The 14,954-nt window shown below is 44.9% G+C and overlaps 1 protein-coding gene across 1 annotated transcript in view; it reads right to left on the reverse strand.

Annotated features, from left to right (window-relative positions):
* HNF4G (hepatocyte nuclear factor 4 gamma) overlaps positions 1–4,102 on the reverse strand; it is a 36,850-nt gene extending 32,748 nt beyond the window's left edge. The window contains exon 1 of the mRNA XM_066623862.1: positions 3,988–4,102. Coding sequence (XP_066479959.1) covers positions 3,988–4,102 — 115 coding nt within the window. The remainder of the gene's footprint in view (positions 1–3,987) is intronic.
* Between the last annotated feature and the right edge of the window lie 10,852 nt (positions 4,103–14,954).

The following is a 14,954-nucleotide window of genomic DNA, read 5'->3' on the forward strand; positions in this document are numbered from 1 at the left end:
GAGAGGAAATAGGTGTGCTCCCAGTGAGAAGAGAAAGCATGCTGTTGACCAGCAGGGTGGAGACTGGGTGGCATTTGGCCCTCCCACTTCAAGCACCCCAAAATCTTGCACCTGTTTTTGCCCAGATTCAGTCTTCCCAAGCAAATGGTACTATCTAATCTTATTTATTTAAGTAAATTTTATCCTGCTTTTCACTGTAATCATACCAAAAGTGGCTAACAAAAAATAGCCTATTTATCCACGAATTTTTTATCCATTTGTCTCAATGCGAATGGGGGCACTGAAAGTCACATACACCTTTGCCTCCTTTGCCCTGTGCTGGCTGGCATCTAACTCCAGGAAGCCCAAAACACTGCACAAAGGCTCAGACTGGCCCAGGCAGGGAATAGCCCTGGAGCCATGGAAGAGGTTCCCCTTGCTAAGCAACAGTAACATTCCTGGAGCCCCTGAGCCAGCAAAGAGTTGAAGAGGGGAAGGGGGGCCAGAAAACCTCTGTTGCCAGAGCACGTGCAGCAAGGTAGACCGCTCTCGATCTCTCTCTCTCTCACACACACACAGACACACACAGGGGCAGGTATGGTAGCAACAGAGGGGATTGCTTTAAAAAACCTAGGGAATGTTTGCCAAATCCCCCTCCTTCAGAGTGAGATGGAGTGAGATGGTGCAGGCTCTCCAGCCTATGGAAACAAAACAGCCCAGCAAGCAAGTCTTCCCAGCAAGCAAAGCATGAGATTTAGGCTACAATTCGAGCCACAATTTCCTGGGAGTAAGCCCCACTGACTAGAATGGGACTTATTTTTGAGTAGGCAGGCACAGGACTGGGCTCTCAGGCTACAATCCGATCCACACTTTCCTGGGAGTAAGCCCCATTGATTAGAATGGAATTTACTTCTGAGTAGGCAGGCATAGGACTGGGATCTCAGGCTACAATCCACATTTTCCTAGGAGTAAGCCCCACTGACTACAATGGGGCTTACTTCTGAGTAGAAATGCATAGGACTGGACTCTTGAAAGCTCATCATCCCACCTGTGAAAGAAGCGGGACAGCTGGCAACTGGGAGGGCTGAGGAGGGGGAGACAGGAGATGGAGGAGAGGGGATTGCTTTAAAAAACCCAGGGAGTGTTTGCCTAAGGAGCAGAGTGGAGGGGAGAGGATTGATAACAGCTGCCTTAGTTTCCTTCCAGCCCCAAGTGTCAGGCTGCAGCGTATTTGCTTAACTCTATGGAATTTAGCACAAGGCGTTTTTTTTTAATTGTGCTGAGTCACGGAACAGAACTAACGCATATAAATAGGATCCACCTGTATTGAGAAATCAATTCTTCATTTCTTCTTCAACATTTCTTCCACAACAGCATGGTTGTAGAACACCCATATAATTTATTTATTTTTAATGAGCAACTGTTAGCATTTAAAGTAGTCCAAGACTTTGTGGTTTAAGAACATAAGAATATAAGAGGAGCCCAGCTGGATCAGGCCAAAGGCCCATCTAGTTCAGGTTCCTGTATCTCACAGTGGCCCACCAAATGCCCCAGGGAGCACACAAGACAACAGACACAATCTGCGTCCTAGTGCCCTGCCCTGCTTCTGGCAATCAGAGGCAGCTTGCCTCTAAAACCAAGAACTTAGACATACCTACTATGACTTGTAACCTGTAATGAACTTTTCCTCCAGAAATTTGTCCAATCCCCTCTTAAAGGCACCTAGGCAAAATGCCATCACTACATCCTGTGGCAAGGAGTTCCACAAACTAATTACATGCTGGGTAAAGAAATATTTTCTTATGTCTGTCCTAACTCTCCCAACACTCAACTTTCATGGACGTCCACTGGTTCAGGTGTTGAGCAGAGAGGTGGCCACGTTTGTAGATGACACCAAATTTTTCTGAGTGATGAAGACCAGAAGAGATTGTGCAGAGCTCCAGAAGGAACTCTCCAAACTGGTAGACTGGGCAGCAAAATGGCAGATGCGTTTCAATATAAGTAAGTGTAAAGTCATGCACATCGGGGCAAAGAATCAAAACTTTACATATAGGCTAATGGGTTCTGAGCTGTCTGTGACAGATCAGGAGAGAGATCTCGGGGTGCTGGTGGACAGCTCGATGAAAGTGTCGACCTAATGTGCGGCAGCAGTGAAGAGGGCTAATTCCATGCTTGGGATCATTAGGAAAGGCATTGAGAATAAGACAGCTAGTATTGTAATGCCTCTGTACAAATTGATGGTAAGGCCACACCTGGAGTATTGTGTCCAGTTCTGGTCACCGCATCTCAAAAAGGATATAGTGGAGATGGAAAAGGTGCAAAAGAGAGCAACTAAGATGATTACTGGGCTGGGGCACCTTCCTTATGAGGAAAGGCTTCAACATTTGGGCCTCTTCAGTCTAGAAAAGAGGCGCCTGAGGAGGGGACATGATTGAGACATTCCAAATCATGCAGGGGATGGACAGAGTGAATAGACAGACGCTCTTTTCCCTCTCACATAACATCTGAACCCATGGACGCCCACGAAAGTTGAGTGTTGGGAGAGTGGAAAGTGGAGTGCCCCAAGGATCTATCCTGTACTTTTCAACCTGTTCATAAATGGCCATCCATTTCATGTTCATCCACATGCCTGCTGACCTTTTCAAAGAATTCTAAAACGTTCATGAGGCAAGACTTACCCTTACAGAAGCCATGCTGATTCTCCCTTAGCAAGGCTTGTTCGTCTATGTGTAAAGCACGTATGTCTATGTGTTAAGCATGTATGTATGTTGGCAACCTTCAGTCTCGAAAGACTATGGTATCGCGCTCTGAATGGTGGTTCTGGAACAGCGTCTAGTGTGGCTGAAAAGGCCGATTCGGGAGTGACAGTCCCTTCCACACCGGGAGCAAGTGCAGTCTGTCCCTGGTCTGTCTCCCTGGCTATGGGCCTTCCTTCTTTGCCTCTTAGCCTCAGACTGTTGTCCAAGTGTCTCTTCAAACTGGGAAAGGCCATGCTGCACAGCCTGCCTCCAAGCGGGCCGCTCAGAGGCCAGGGTTTCCCACCTGTTGAGGTCCACTCCTAAGGCCTTCAGATCCCTCTTGCAGATGTCCTTGTATCGCAGCTGTGGTCTACCTGTAGGGCGCTTTCCTTTCACGAGTTCACCATAGAGGAGATCATTTGCATGTAAGCATGTGGTAAGCATGCAAGTGCTACATTGCTACAGTCTTAGTATGTAAGTTCTAGATTTCTTGATGTGACATATTAAGAATGAAGTTTTCTCTACAGAGAAATCAACCAGAAAAGATTCAGCCATTTCCTCCAGCATTTGTTAGTCTACTGTCCCATCTCCCAATCAAACAAGGTAATCTGTTTGTAAATGAAAGTTACATTCTTCTTGTTTCATATCTGACTCACTAGTCTGGATTGCACTGGGACAAAAACTCTTTGCATAGTCCATTCCAACCCAAATGAAGTTAAAATGTTACTCTAGTCAAATACCAAGAGATTCTGTCTGCTAAACATTAGCTTGTAGAGTGTGGTTGTGATTAAAAACTCACTACAGTCTGCATATCGACCTTGGAAATATTCCTCTTATTAAATATATCATCTGGAAATAAAAATCAAGATACTTTTCCATCTGGATATTTGTACCTTAGTAATTTAAATTTTGAGTAAAAAAAAAAAAATTCACCTTCATTCTCAAACTATCAATGCTAGTTATTCATTTATCTTGCAGTAAATACAACTTACGCAGAAATTTTCTTCTTTTGATTAATCAACTGATGGCATGCAGTTATTTTATTAGGCAAAACTGATATTCTGTTTTCTCTGTCATAAAGACGTTATAATGTTATTAACTCATATTTAATGGTGACATGTAAAGGAAGCGTTTTGTAGCCTTCAGAAACAAATTTTCAAAGCATCATTAACAACAAAATGTTTGGCTACCTCCTTATAGTGCCAATTTCATAGTTTCCCTTGTCCACTAACAAGCACAGCTTTTCATTTATGAGAATATTCAAACTTACCACTGCCATTATACAAGATTTGCATTGTTTCAAACTCCAGACTAGTGTAGCTTGGGTCTAAAACTTCACTGTAGCTTGCCATTTCCATGTCCAGAGTTGAATCAGAGATCCTCATCCTTGACCATGAATCTGGGAAATGACTGCTTCTCCAGTGTAGTAAGGTGTGATCCAATCTGTTTCGCTGACAATCAGTGATTGATAACTCCAAGTATTAACTGTAACTCTATGACTTAAGTGTTGCAGTGGGAGGAGTTATAAGACTACTTCAGCATGCCATCTTCTCCTTGTACCTTCCCCACCCCCAACCATCACCACTTCTATAAGAACTATTCCTGGTGATAATGGAATATTTCAAGGATTACTTTCAACAAGAGTTCTAATTGGCTTGACTTCTTCATCATTTGAAAGTGCCCTCCACTAAAAGTGTGGATATTTATTAGTACCAAAAGTTGTCCAACAACCCAAATCACTTTCCGGTTTTGTATGGTATGGCAAGGTTAGAGAACAAGGTGGAGATAAGATAGTGACTTCCTCTCTACAGAGCTCATTAGTAAGTGAATAAGCTTATTATTTCAGCCAAGAAGCCATAGTAATATAAGAACTCATGTATACAAAGCAAGCACACTGTAAGTCCTTCCTCATTAAGCCATTTCTGCCCAACATTGCATATACGCAAGTGACCCAATGTGTACACCCGTGGACTGGGCAAAAATGGGTTAATAGTTCTCTGTTTGCAATACAGGCTTTAAGCGATCACCTGAGTATAGAGTAAGTGCCACACTGCCCAGCATCCTGTACATTCCAAACTTCACTTTTTTTCTGTTCTTAGAAATGGGGCATTCACCAATTTTCATGAGGAAAGACTGTCTTCCTCAGCAGGGCAGTCCAGATTCTATAATTCTCTATGGTAAATACAACAATAATGGGATCAGTGATGTACTTCACATGCATCCCACTAAATCCAAATTACTTCCTCGAGTTCTTACAACTATAGTCTTAAATCCAGTAAACAGTGCATAGGTTGCCAGTGCAGACTTGAGACACTTCGTGTCGGGCAAGAAGGTCCAACACAGATTTCAGGATCCAGTGGAGCAGAGCTCTGCTGGTTCCACCCAGGTTCATCCCCCACCCTATTCCACCGACTCCCCACCTCCCCCCACCCTGATACTACTTACCACCAGCCAGCCTTCCAAGCAGCATTGAGGCTCAGCGCCAACTGGCACTGGCCCAGCACTGGCAGCCCCTCCTCTCTGGAGGCCACATGGCACATTTGCGACACCCAGTGACAGCGCTGGAGCTCAGCGCCAGCGCTGTGAATGTTTAGGATCGGGCCCTGTATAAGCAGGCTCTGTTTATGCACTGTTCACTGCAAAAAGGGGCAGATGGATTGCACAAGGGCAGTGCTGGAGTTTAAGGTCAACCAGAACTAAGAGCCACAGAGGCATTTGTAGAATGCCCTATGAAAGCAGCAGATGTACATTAGTTACTAATGCACCCATTCTGCAGAAATGCAAGCAAAGAAAAAAAAATACTTCTTCCTGGATCCCCTGATCAGTCCTCTCTGCTTCACATACCATGAAGATTTGCTGGCAGACTACCACTTATATACGATAATCCAAGTAATTCATGACTCACCAATTTACTGCCTTTGTATGATCCGCTCCCCTTAAAGATTACATCCAGGGAGCTGTAAAACTATGATTTGTTGTACCTCATTAATAGTTAACATAGTATTCTGAACCTTGTTCAAATGGGAAAACAAGAGTCGTAAGATATTGAAGTTGTTGCCATCCAATGATCAGATAAACTCTAGATTCATGAGTGAGAGAGGACACTAATCTCACCAGGAAAACATCAGCAGGAAATTGCATGGCAGAAGTGGTAATTATTTGATGTATTTTTAAAAATCTTATTTTTTTTGTTCTCATTATAATCTTAAATCAAACAATTTGACAGCCCCAAAGAGATTTTCTTTTCTAAAATGTAGCAACAACAATAATAATAAGCATTTCTTGAGTGTGCAAAGTGCTTAACATGTGTTAACTTGATAAAATCCTTACACACAATCTTGTAAGCCAGGGGTTCCCAGACTTCTCCTGGAAACCACCTAAGTATTCACATGGGAGGGACAAAGGCAGCAACGTGATCACCAGGATTGCTCTGCTGCTGGTAAAGGGTTGTTTTGAACTTACGGGGGCAGTGCTGGTCTCCTAGGGATGCAGGGAACGACTCCGCAGGGCTCCCCATGCCACAGAAAGTCTAAAAATGATGATTGAGATGTACTTCCGGTTTGCAATCACAAAACCATGATAATTATTTTTAGACTTGCTGCCCTTTGGGTAGCCCTGCGGAGACATCATGGACTTGTTGCACTCCCCTCCCCCAGTAGGCCAGCACTACCATGATAACTTAAAAAAAACAAACCCTTCCCTCCCTGGCAGTGGCGCAATCCTGGCAATCACATCACTGCCATCACTCCTCCCCGCCTCTTAAAGGGACAGAAAGGTCTTTTCCTGGCTGGTGGATTGTGACCCATAGTTAGGGAACCACTGTTGGAAGCATTTTGATCCCCATGTTGCCGATGAGGTTAAGGGGCTTGCCTAACCCCCTGCTGTATCCAAACTCCCTGGGCCTGATCCACCTGCGCGAATCAATGCAGACTTCCACCAGCAATATCACTTGTGCAGGTCCAAATTGGCCCATTGCAGCTGTCTAGACTTACCCCAGGGAAAGGGAACAAATGCCTCCTTACCCCCAAGAAGACCTCCAGCAGCCCAAAATCCCTCACAATATATAATGGAAGTTGTGCCAGTACACCTGCATCAATGTGCAGGGATTTAGGTAGGATTCGGCTGTAGGACTGGGCTGAATTTATGGCAGAGGCAAGATTCAAAGTAGGAAGCCCTGTTTCACACTCACTCTCTTTGCCATTACACTACATCAGCTCACGATATATGTAGCTCTACAGCTTATCTCTTCTTGCATGGAACTCAGCCAATAAAGCTCCACTGATGTCATAGTCCTTCATGAGTCCTACAACAGAAACTGCCACTGAACGGATCTTTCTCTGACACAAAGATCCCATTGAAACTCTCAGGTTTGGACCCAAGGGCAGGAAATATAGCAGATTCCCATGTCTTGTCCTTCCTTTTCAATCCGTCAAATTGATCATGTAACTTAGCTCCCTGAATCTGAGAGGGATAAACAATTAAATAGCAGGGCAAAGGGTAACAGTTGATCCCCATTGATAGGAAAAAGATCTGTGCACAGGATAGCTGTGCAGCCCATAGACTAGATTGCCTAGGAGTTCGATCAACCATTGTCCTCATGCTACCCCCTTGCTTGTCAAAAGCATATAGTTAGGCAATCTCAAAGGGAAGAGGAGAAAGGAGATCGGGGTAGATTAACTTTTTTATTTGCTTAAACTATAAACTGTTGCAGTACAATATTACATCAAAAAAATGAAGGTGTATTGGGCCCTCCTTATCCATGGACCACCCGTGGATCTGACTCAATGTGGGTGCCAAGCCCACATCTAGAGGACCTCAAAGAACTCCCTGATAAGGTGCCTTCCAGTTCCATTCAGGAGGTGTTCTGAGGTGCATGGAGGTCGCACAAAGCTTCCCTGTGCCTCAGAACATCTTCCAGAGGACCTTAAAATACAGTTCCATTTTTTCTGCAAACCAAAAGTGACTCTCCAAAGTGTCCAGGAGGCCTTCTGAGGTGTAAGGAGGTCACACACAGCCTCCTAGATGCTTCAGAGAGGCAATTCCAGTTGCCAGTGTGTGTCGTCGTCCCGTGTCCCCCCCCTGCCCCCTGTTTAATTATCTGTGGATTCAGAGGGCCCACTAAATTAAGACCAAATTCATTTTCAAAGACATTCTGGTGTACATGTAAAAAAATACTAGCTTTCAAATACTATCTGTAATACTATCTATTTGGATATACAGTAAGCTTTCTTTATTATACGTGAATTTGTTTATCTGCAAAGAACTGAATTGCCACCAATCTCTTGTTACCTGCAACTCTGTTTTCATTATCCACGAATACTGCGCTAGTGTGGTATCAAATGGGCCTATAGAGAATCATCTCAAATGGGCCTATAGAGAAGAGACATTTGTGTCTGCTTCAAGACTTACCCCACCATATTGGGAACTCCAGTTGAACCTTCACAACCCTGGCAACGATGAGAGGCTGATGATGAGAGGTCTCTGGAAGGCTACTTGAGGGCTGCTCTGGGACTGAGGCAGGACAAGGAAAGGAGCCAAGAGACAGATGGAGGAGGAGGACGGTTGAAGCAACCCCCTCCCCACTGCTGAACTCTGAGGCCTTGTTGTTGGGCCAGCAACCTTCAATGAGTCGAGGAACAACCAGAACAGAGGAGGAAGCATCAGATGTTGCAGGTGTTGACCAGCCCTTGCTATCACTCAGCCCCACAGATTTTAAGTTAAGATTCAGGTTCATAAAGTTCATAGGGTATATGGTGAAGAGGGTTCCCTGCAACCTAACATCATTTTTCCCATCTGCTGTATTTCCTGCCCTTGGGTCCAAACCTGAGAGTGTCAATGGGATCTATGAGTCAGGGGAAGATTCGGTACCTGCTAATTCGGTATCCACTAGATTTTCCAGGAACATAACTCTAGCGGATAAAAAGAATTGACATATATATTACTTACATTATTTTTGCAACTACAAGAGACCCCTTAACTATGTGCCACTACCATTAATTTGTACCATTAATTTGAAAAATATGCAAAGAGTAATTATATATATATATATATATATATATATATATATATATATATATATATATATATATATATATATATAATTGCCTAAATTTAAATATTCTATTTCAAATGTTACTCTTCTCGCTATTTTTCATCTATGTTAAGACATAGAGCAAAAAGATGAACAATTCATGACTCAGCAAAAAATGTTATATCAAGAGATGGCAAACAAGGGACAATGAACAGCCCCAGATTACATTGTAAGAATAACTCACTGGGTACCTGAAACGACAGCTCTACAGTGGGTTTTGATGGGGATTATATATCTATCCATCCATACATTTCTACCTCTCTCCCGGAGAGGACCCAAGGCAGAATCTCATAAGAATATTTCTATTCTTAGTGGCAAATCCATTGTTCTCATGTGTAATTTGTGGTATGGAAAGCACAAGTCATCTATTTACTAACAATGCAATCCTATACTTGTCTCCCAAAAAGTAAATTCCACTGAATTCAATGAGATTTATTCCCAGAGAAGTGTGTATAGAACTGCAGTCTCAATGTACACTGGCAGGGTAGAAGAAATGATTAAACTAACACCTGTGATTTCAGTACTAATGCATTTTTTGGTTTACCTTTTATTTTATAATTAATGACAGTCCTTGTTTAATGCTGATGTCCTTTTCTGCTTTGTAGTGGTGCATTTGATGTGAGTTGCATCTCACTAGACTTGACTGTACTTTTTATTACTTATTGATGAAAAGGGGAATAAATAATAATAAAGTTAGTAAAAATTTCCTTGGTGGCAGCATTTGGTTTGGTAGATGACAAATTGTGCAAGCCTAATTTATTAAAGAATTCTTGTCTCTAAATGCTGAAAGTAGGAATGTTTCTGCTTACTGTTGTCTAATCAATGACCGGACAAGAATGACTAAGAATGACAAGAGGGATCTCTTAGCAGTGGAATAGCACAAAAAGTTATTTAAAAGTTTTCAGGTGGCTCTTTCTTTGTAGGATCTCAGTGTCCTTTGTAGGATCTCAGTGTTAAACCTAACTGAGCAGTAATTTGTGAGTAATTTGTGGCACGTGTTGTCACTGGGTCACGCAAGTGAAACCATGCAATCAAGTACCAATTTGATTGAAGTCCATTAAATACCCATAGAGATGCTGTGGTTTATTTAGGAGGCATTTGGATTTGGTCTTCCTAGAGGACCAATATTTACTTCTAAATCAAACACCTTGTTCTAACATGTAAAACCAAATATCAAAGAAAATAGATTGTGCAAGGCCTTTTCCATCCTTGCTCTGTAGACTTTCACACAGTGATCAATACCACTACAAATATCCTAGGCACACCATCAAGCGGAAGAGAGGATACTGTGATGACAATAGGGACTTTCACCAAGCCATCAGGGGTTACGATCTCGAGCGTTAGGAAGAAAGGCCAGGAATAAGAATGCTGTACCGGTCCTTATTTTCCAAGGGTTGTTTTTTTTTAATACTTCTCAAACTTTATTAACTTTTTTTTCAAACAGCATTTTGAAATAAACTAGGAAAGCAAATCTTCACTTGAAAGGCTACAGCTGCTGAGTAAAACTTGTTCAGGAGTCTGCCAAATGGCCTAAGATCCCTCGGGATTTCAGTATGAGCGCTGCATTTGAATTAAACCCCCCTGGGAGCACAAGAAGAAGAGGACTTACAAAATAAGTTTTCAAAAGAATTCCTTATTACAATATTGATTGTTTTATCAATCTAGACCTCATTAGACTGGCCCAATTAGTACTTTCAGTATGAGCGCTGCATTTGAATTAAACCCCCCTGAGAGCACAAGAAGACGACTTACAAGTTTTCAAAAGAATTCCTTATTACAACATTGATTGTTTAATCAATCTGGACCTTAATTAAAAAATACCAGCTCTAGATTCCATAATTAAGAGCCCAGACCTATTGTCTCCCTCCCTGTTGATGCAATGGTGCCAAAATGGCTACTGATGCATCCTGTGGGAACAATTATTCCCTTACCTGGGGATAAGCCTCCACAGCACTGGGTGTGTGTGTCTACTTGGACCTGCACAAGCTAAATAGCTGGTGCAGATCCACATAGAACTACACCATGGGATTGGGTGCAGGAAGGGGGTTAGAATTTGGCAGCCACCATAACTACCCCCTTCCAGGAGCCAACCCACCCATCCCCCACACCATCGCCACCACATTTCCCCCCCACACACACACATCTCCTGCCAACTTACCTCTGTCGGCCTCTTTGCACTGCTCTGGAGCACATGGGAAGACTCCAGCCCAGTGGAGATCTTGACCCCAGTGCTTCCCAGGGCCACAACCACAAACTGCCACCCCCCCCCATCGGTCCTGCCTGTTGCCTCCCTTTCAGAGGAAGTCTCTGTGCACAGTCTCCTGGACCCTCTGAAGAACCTGTAAGGCCCTTAAATGGTTGAAAATATCACTTCTGATTTCTTGGGAAACCTTGAAGCAACATGTTGATGCTGTTCTGTGAGGGCTGGCTGCACACACTTCAAGTGACCCCCCTGGATAGCCCCCTCCCCAGGTACACTACTACTCTAGCCTTCCTGATAGTGCTCAAGCAGCGTGCAGCTTCGTACACTGCTGGACTGCCTTTTACAAATGGCACTGTCTGCTTTATGGCAGTCAGTGCCTGTGGAAGAGGATCTCCACCACCAGCAACCCAGTGAGTATAGAACTGGGCAGTTAAAGTCATGGCTAAAATAAACTTCATATACATCCTCGATACCCAGAGGTTGCTGATTATGGTACCCAGTGGTAACTGGGTATGATACCCAGTGGTAACTGATTATGTGGAGTCACTCGGCCATAAATTTTGCTTATTATACTGGTTCAATTAGTATTACAATAGTAGCATAACCAAAGTTGGCTCGTAAAGTATACATGTGTCAACTTTTGTAAAACCACAAAATGGAGTCCCTACATACATAACCCCACATATATAAAGGGCTGTGGGACTGAAGGCTGCCTGCATGCCAACCAAAAAAGGAGGTGGGATCCCTTGGAATAGAGAAATGCACAGTATAATGATACCAGAGCAGTGAACAAAGGCCGAACTAGACATGATGTGAATGAGATGGGCCATGGAACTTCTAAGCATTCTAAGCAGCAATGAATGGGTGGAAGGGAATGTTTTGATTGAACTTGTCCCCCAAAGTCTCTACTTGCCTAATGGAGTAAAGCATTCAGTTACCCACATGACAGCTTTATGTTCACCATCCCCCACCCCCAAGGACTACATTGCAACTTCAGAGTAAAGAGGAATATCAAACAGAAAAACAGATCAGGAGAAAAAGGTTAAACCCTTTCCCTCCTGAACCATAGTTCAGATCCAATTAGTGGCTGCTTGTATTGGCAACCTTCAGTCTCGAAAGACTATGGTATCGCGCTCTGAAAGGTGGTTCTGGCACAGCGTCTAGTGTGGCTGAAAAGGCCAATCCGGGAGTGACAATCCCTTCCACACCGGGAGCAAGTGTAGTCTGTCCCTGGTCTGTCTCCCTGGCTATGGGCCTTCCTTCTTTGCCTCTTAGCCTCAGACTGTTGGCAAAGTGTCTCTTCAAACTGGGAAAGGCCATGCTGCACAGCCTGCCTCCAAGCGGGCCGCTCAGAGGCCAGGGTTTCCCACTTGTTGAGGTCCATCCCTAAGGCCTTCAGATCCCTCTTGCAGATGTCCTTGTATCGCAGCTGTGGTCTACCTGTAGGGCGCTTTCCTTGCACGAGTTCTCCATAGAGGAGATCCTTTGGGATCCGGCCATCATCCATTCTCACGACATGACCAAGCCAATGCAGGCGTCTCTGTTTCAGCAGTGCATACATGCTAGGGATTCCAGCACGTTCCCGGACTGTGTTGTTTGGAACTTTGTCCTGCCAGGTGATGCCGAGGATGCGTCGGAGGCAGCGCATGTGGAAAGCGCTCAATTTCCTCTCCTGTTGTGAGCGAAGAGTCCATGACTCGCTGCAGTACAGAAGTGTACTCAGGACGCAAGCTCTGTAGACCTGGATCTTGGTATGTTCCGTCAGCTTCTTGTTGGACCAGACTCTCTTTGTGAGTCTGGAAAGCGTGGTAGCTGCTTTACCGATGCGCTTGTTTAGCTCGGTATCGAGAGAATGAGTGTCGGAGATCGTTGAGCCAAGGTACACAAAGTCATGGACAACCTCCAGTTCATGCTCAGAGATTGTAATGCAGGGAGGTGAGTCCACATCCTGAACCATGACCTGTGTTTTCTTCAGGCTGATTGTCAGTCCAAAATCTTGGCAGGCCTTGCTAAAACGATCCATGAGCTGCTGGAGATCTTTGGCAGAGTGGGTAGTGACAGCTGCATCGTCGGCAAAGAGGAAGTCACGCAGACATTTCAGCTGGACTTTGGATTTTGCTCTCAGTCTGGAGAGGTTGAAGAGCTTTCCGTCTGATCTGGTCCGGAGATAGATGCCTTCTGTTGCAGTTCCAAAGGCCTGCTTCAGCAGGACAGCGAAGAAAATCCCAAACAAGGTTGGTGCAAGAACACAGCCCTGCTTCACTCCGCTTCGGATGTCAAAAGGGTCTGATGTGGAGCCATCGAAGACAACAGTGCCCTTCATGTCCTTGTGGAAAGATCTGATGATGCTGAGGAGCCTGGGTGGACATCCAATCTTGGGGAGAATCTTGAAGAGGCCGTCTCTGCTGACCAGGTCGAAAGCCTTTGTGAGATCTATGAAGGCTATAAAGAGTGGCTGTCGTTGTTCCCTGCATTTCTCCTGCAGTTGTCTAAGGGAGAATACCATATCAGTGGTGGACCTGTTGGCTCGGAATCCACACTGCGATTCTGGATAGACGCTCTCTGCAAGTACCTGGAGCCTCTTTAGTACAACTCGGGCAAACAGCTTTCCTACAACGCTAAGGAGAGAGATGCCGCGGTAGTTGTTGCAGTCACCCCTGTCACCTTTGTTCTTGTACAGCGTGATGATGTTTGCATCCCTCATGTCTTGAGGTACTCCACCTTCTCTCCAGCAGAGACAGAGGATTTCATGCAGCTCAGTGACGATGATCTCTTTGCAGCATTTTAGGACTTCAGCAGGGATGCTGTCTTTTCCAGGTGCCTTGCCAAAGGCAAGGGAGTCCAGGGCCACGTGAAGTTCTTCTAGGGTTGGTTCACTGTCAAGCTCTTCCAGCACAGGCAGGCACTCAATGTTGTTCAGTGCTTCTTCGGTGACTACATTTTCTCTGGAATATAGCTCAGAGTAGTGCTGCACCCAGCGTTCCATCTGCTGCGCCCGATCCTGGATGACCTCGCCTGTGGCAGACTTCAGAGGGGCAATTTTCTTCTGTGTTGGACCTAGGGCCTGCTTGATACCATCATACATCCCCTTGATGTTGCCCGTGTCAGCTGCTATCTGTATCTCGGAACAGAGCTGGAGCCAGTAGTCGTTAGCACATCTCCTGGCAGTCTGTTGGACTTTGCTGCGAGCAGTTCGGAGGACCTTCAGGTTGCGCTCACTGGGACAGGCCTTGTATGCTGCTTGAGCTCTCCTCTTTTCCTCAATGACTGTTGTCAACTCCTCAGAGTGGGCTTCAAACCAGTCTGCCGCCTTGTTGGTCTTCTTGCCGAATATGGACAAGGCGGTGTTGTAAACGGTATTCTTGAAATGTTCCCATCTGTTGGATGCGTTTGCGTCGGCCGGGCCTGGAAGAGATTCCTCAAGCGCTTGTGCAAATTCCTCCACTTTTCTCTGATCCCGGGTCTTGCTGGTATCAATGCGAGGTCTTCCTTCCTTTTTCGTGTGATACAGCCGCTTTGTTTGCAGTTTCACTCTGCTGCACACCAGGGAGTGGTCAGTGTCGCAGGCAGCACCATGATAACTGCGTGTGATCTTGATGCTGGGAAGGCTGGAGCGTCTGGTGAGGATCAGGTCGAGCTGGTGCCAGTGCTTTGATCTTGGATGTCTCCAAGAGACTCTATGTTGGGGCTTTGTGTTGAAGAACGTGTTGCTGACACAGAGACCGTGATGACAGCAAAACTCTAGCAGGCGTTGGCCATTTTCGTTCATCCTCCCAGTGCCAAACTGACCTAAGCAAGTGGGCCATGAACTGTTATCAGCACCAACTCTAGCATTGAAATCGCCGAGGATGAACAATGGCTCTTTTACAGGGATTTTCTTGACAGTGGTGGCCAGGTCATCATAGAATTTGTCTTTGGCTTCTGCTGGAGACGACAGAGTCGG

The sequence above is a fragment of the Tiliqua scincoides genome, chromosome 4 (genome assembly GCF_035046505.1).
Source record: "Tiliqua scincoides isolate rTilSci1 chromosome 4, rTilSci1.hap2, whole genome shotgun sequence".
Lineage (NCBI taxonomy): Eukaryota > Metazoa > Chordata > Lepidosauria > Squamata > Scincidae > Tiliqua > Tiliqua scincoides.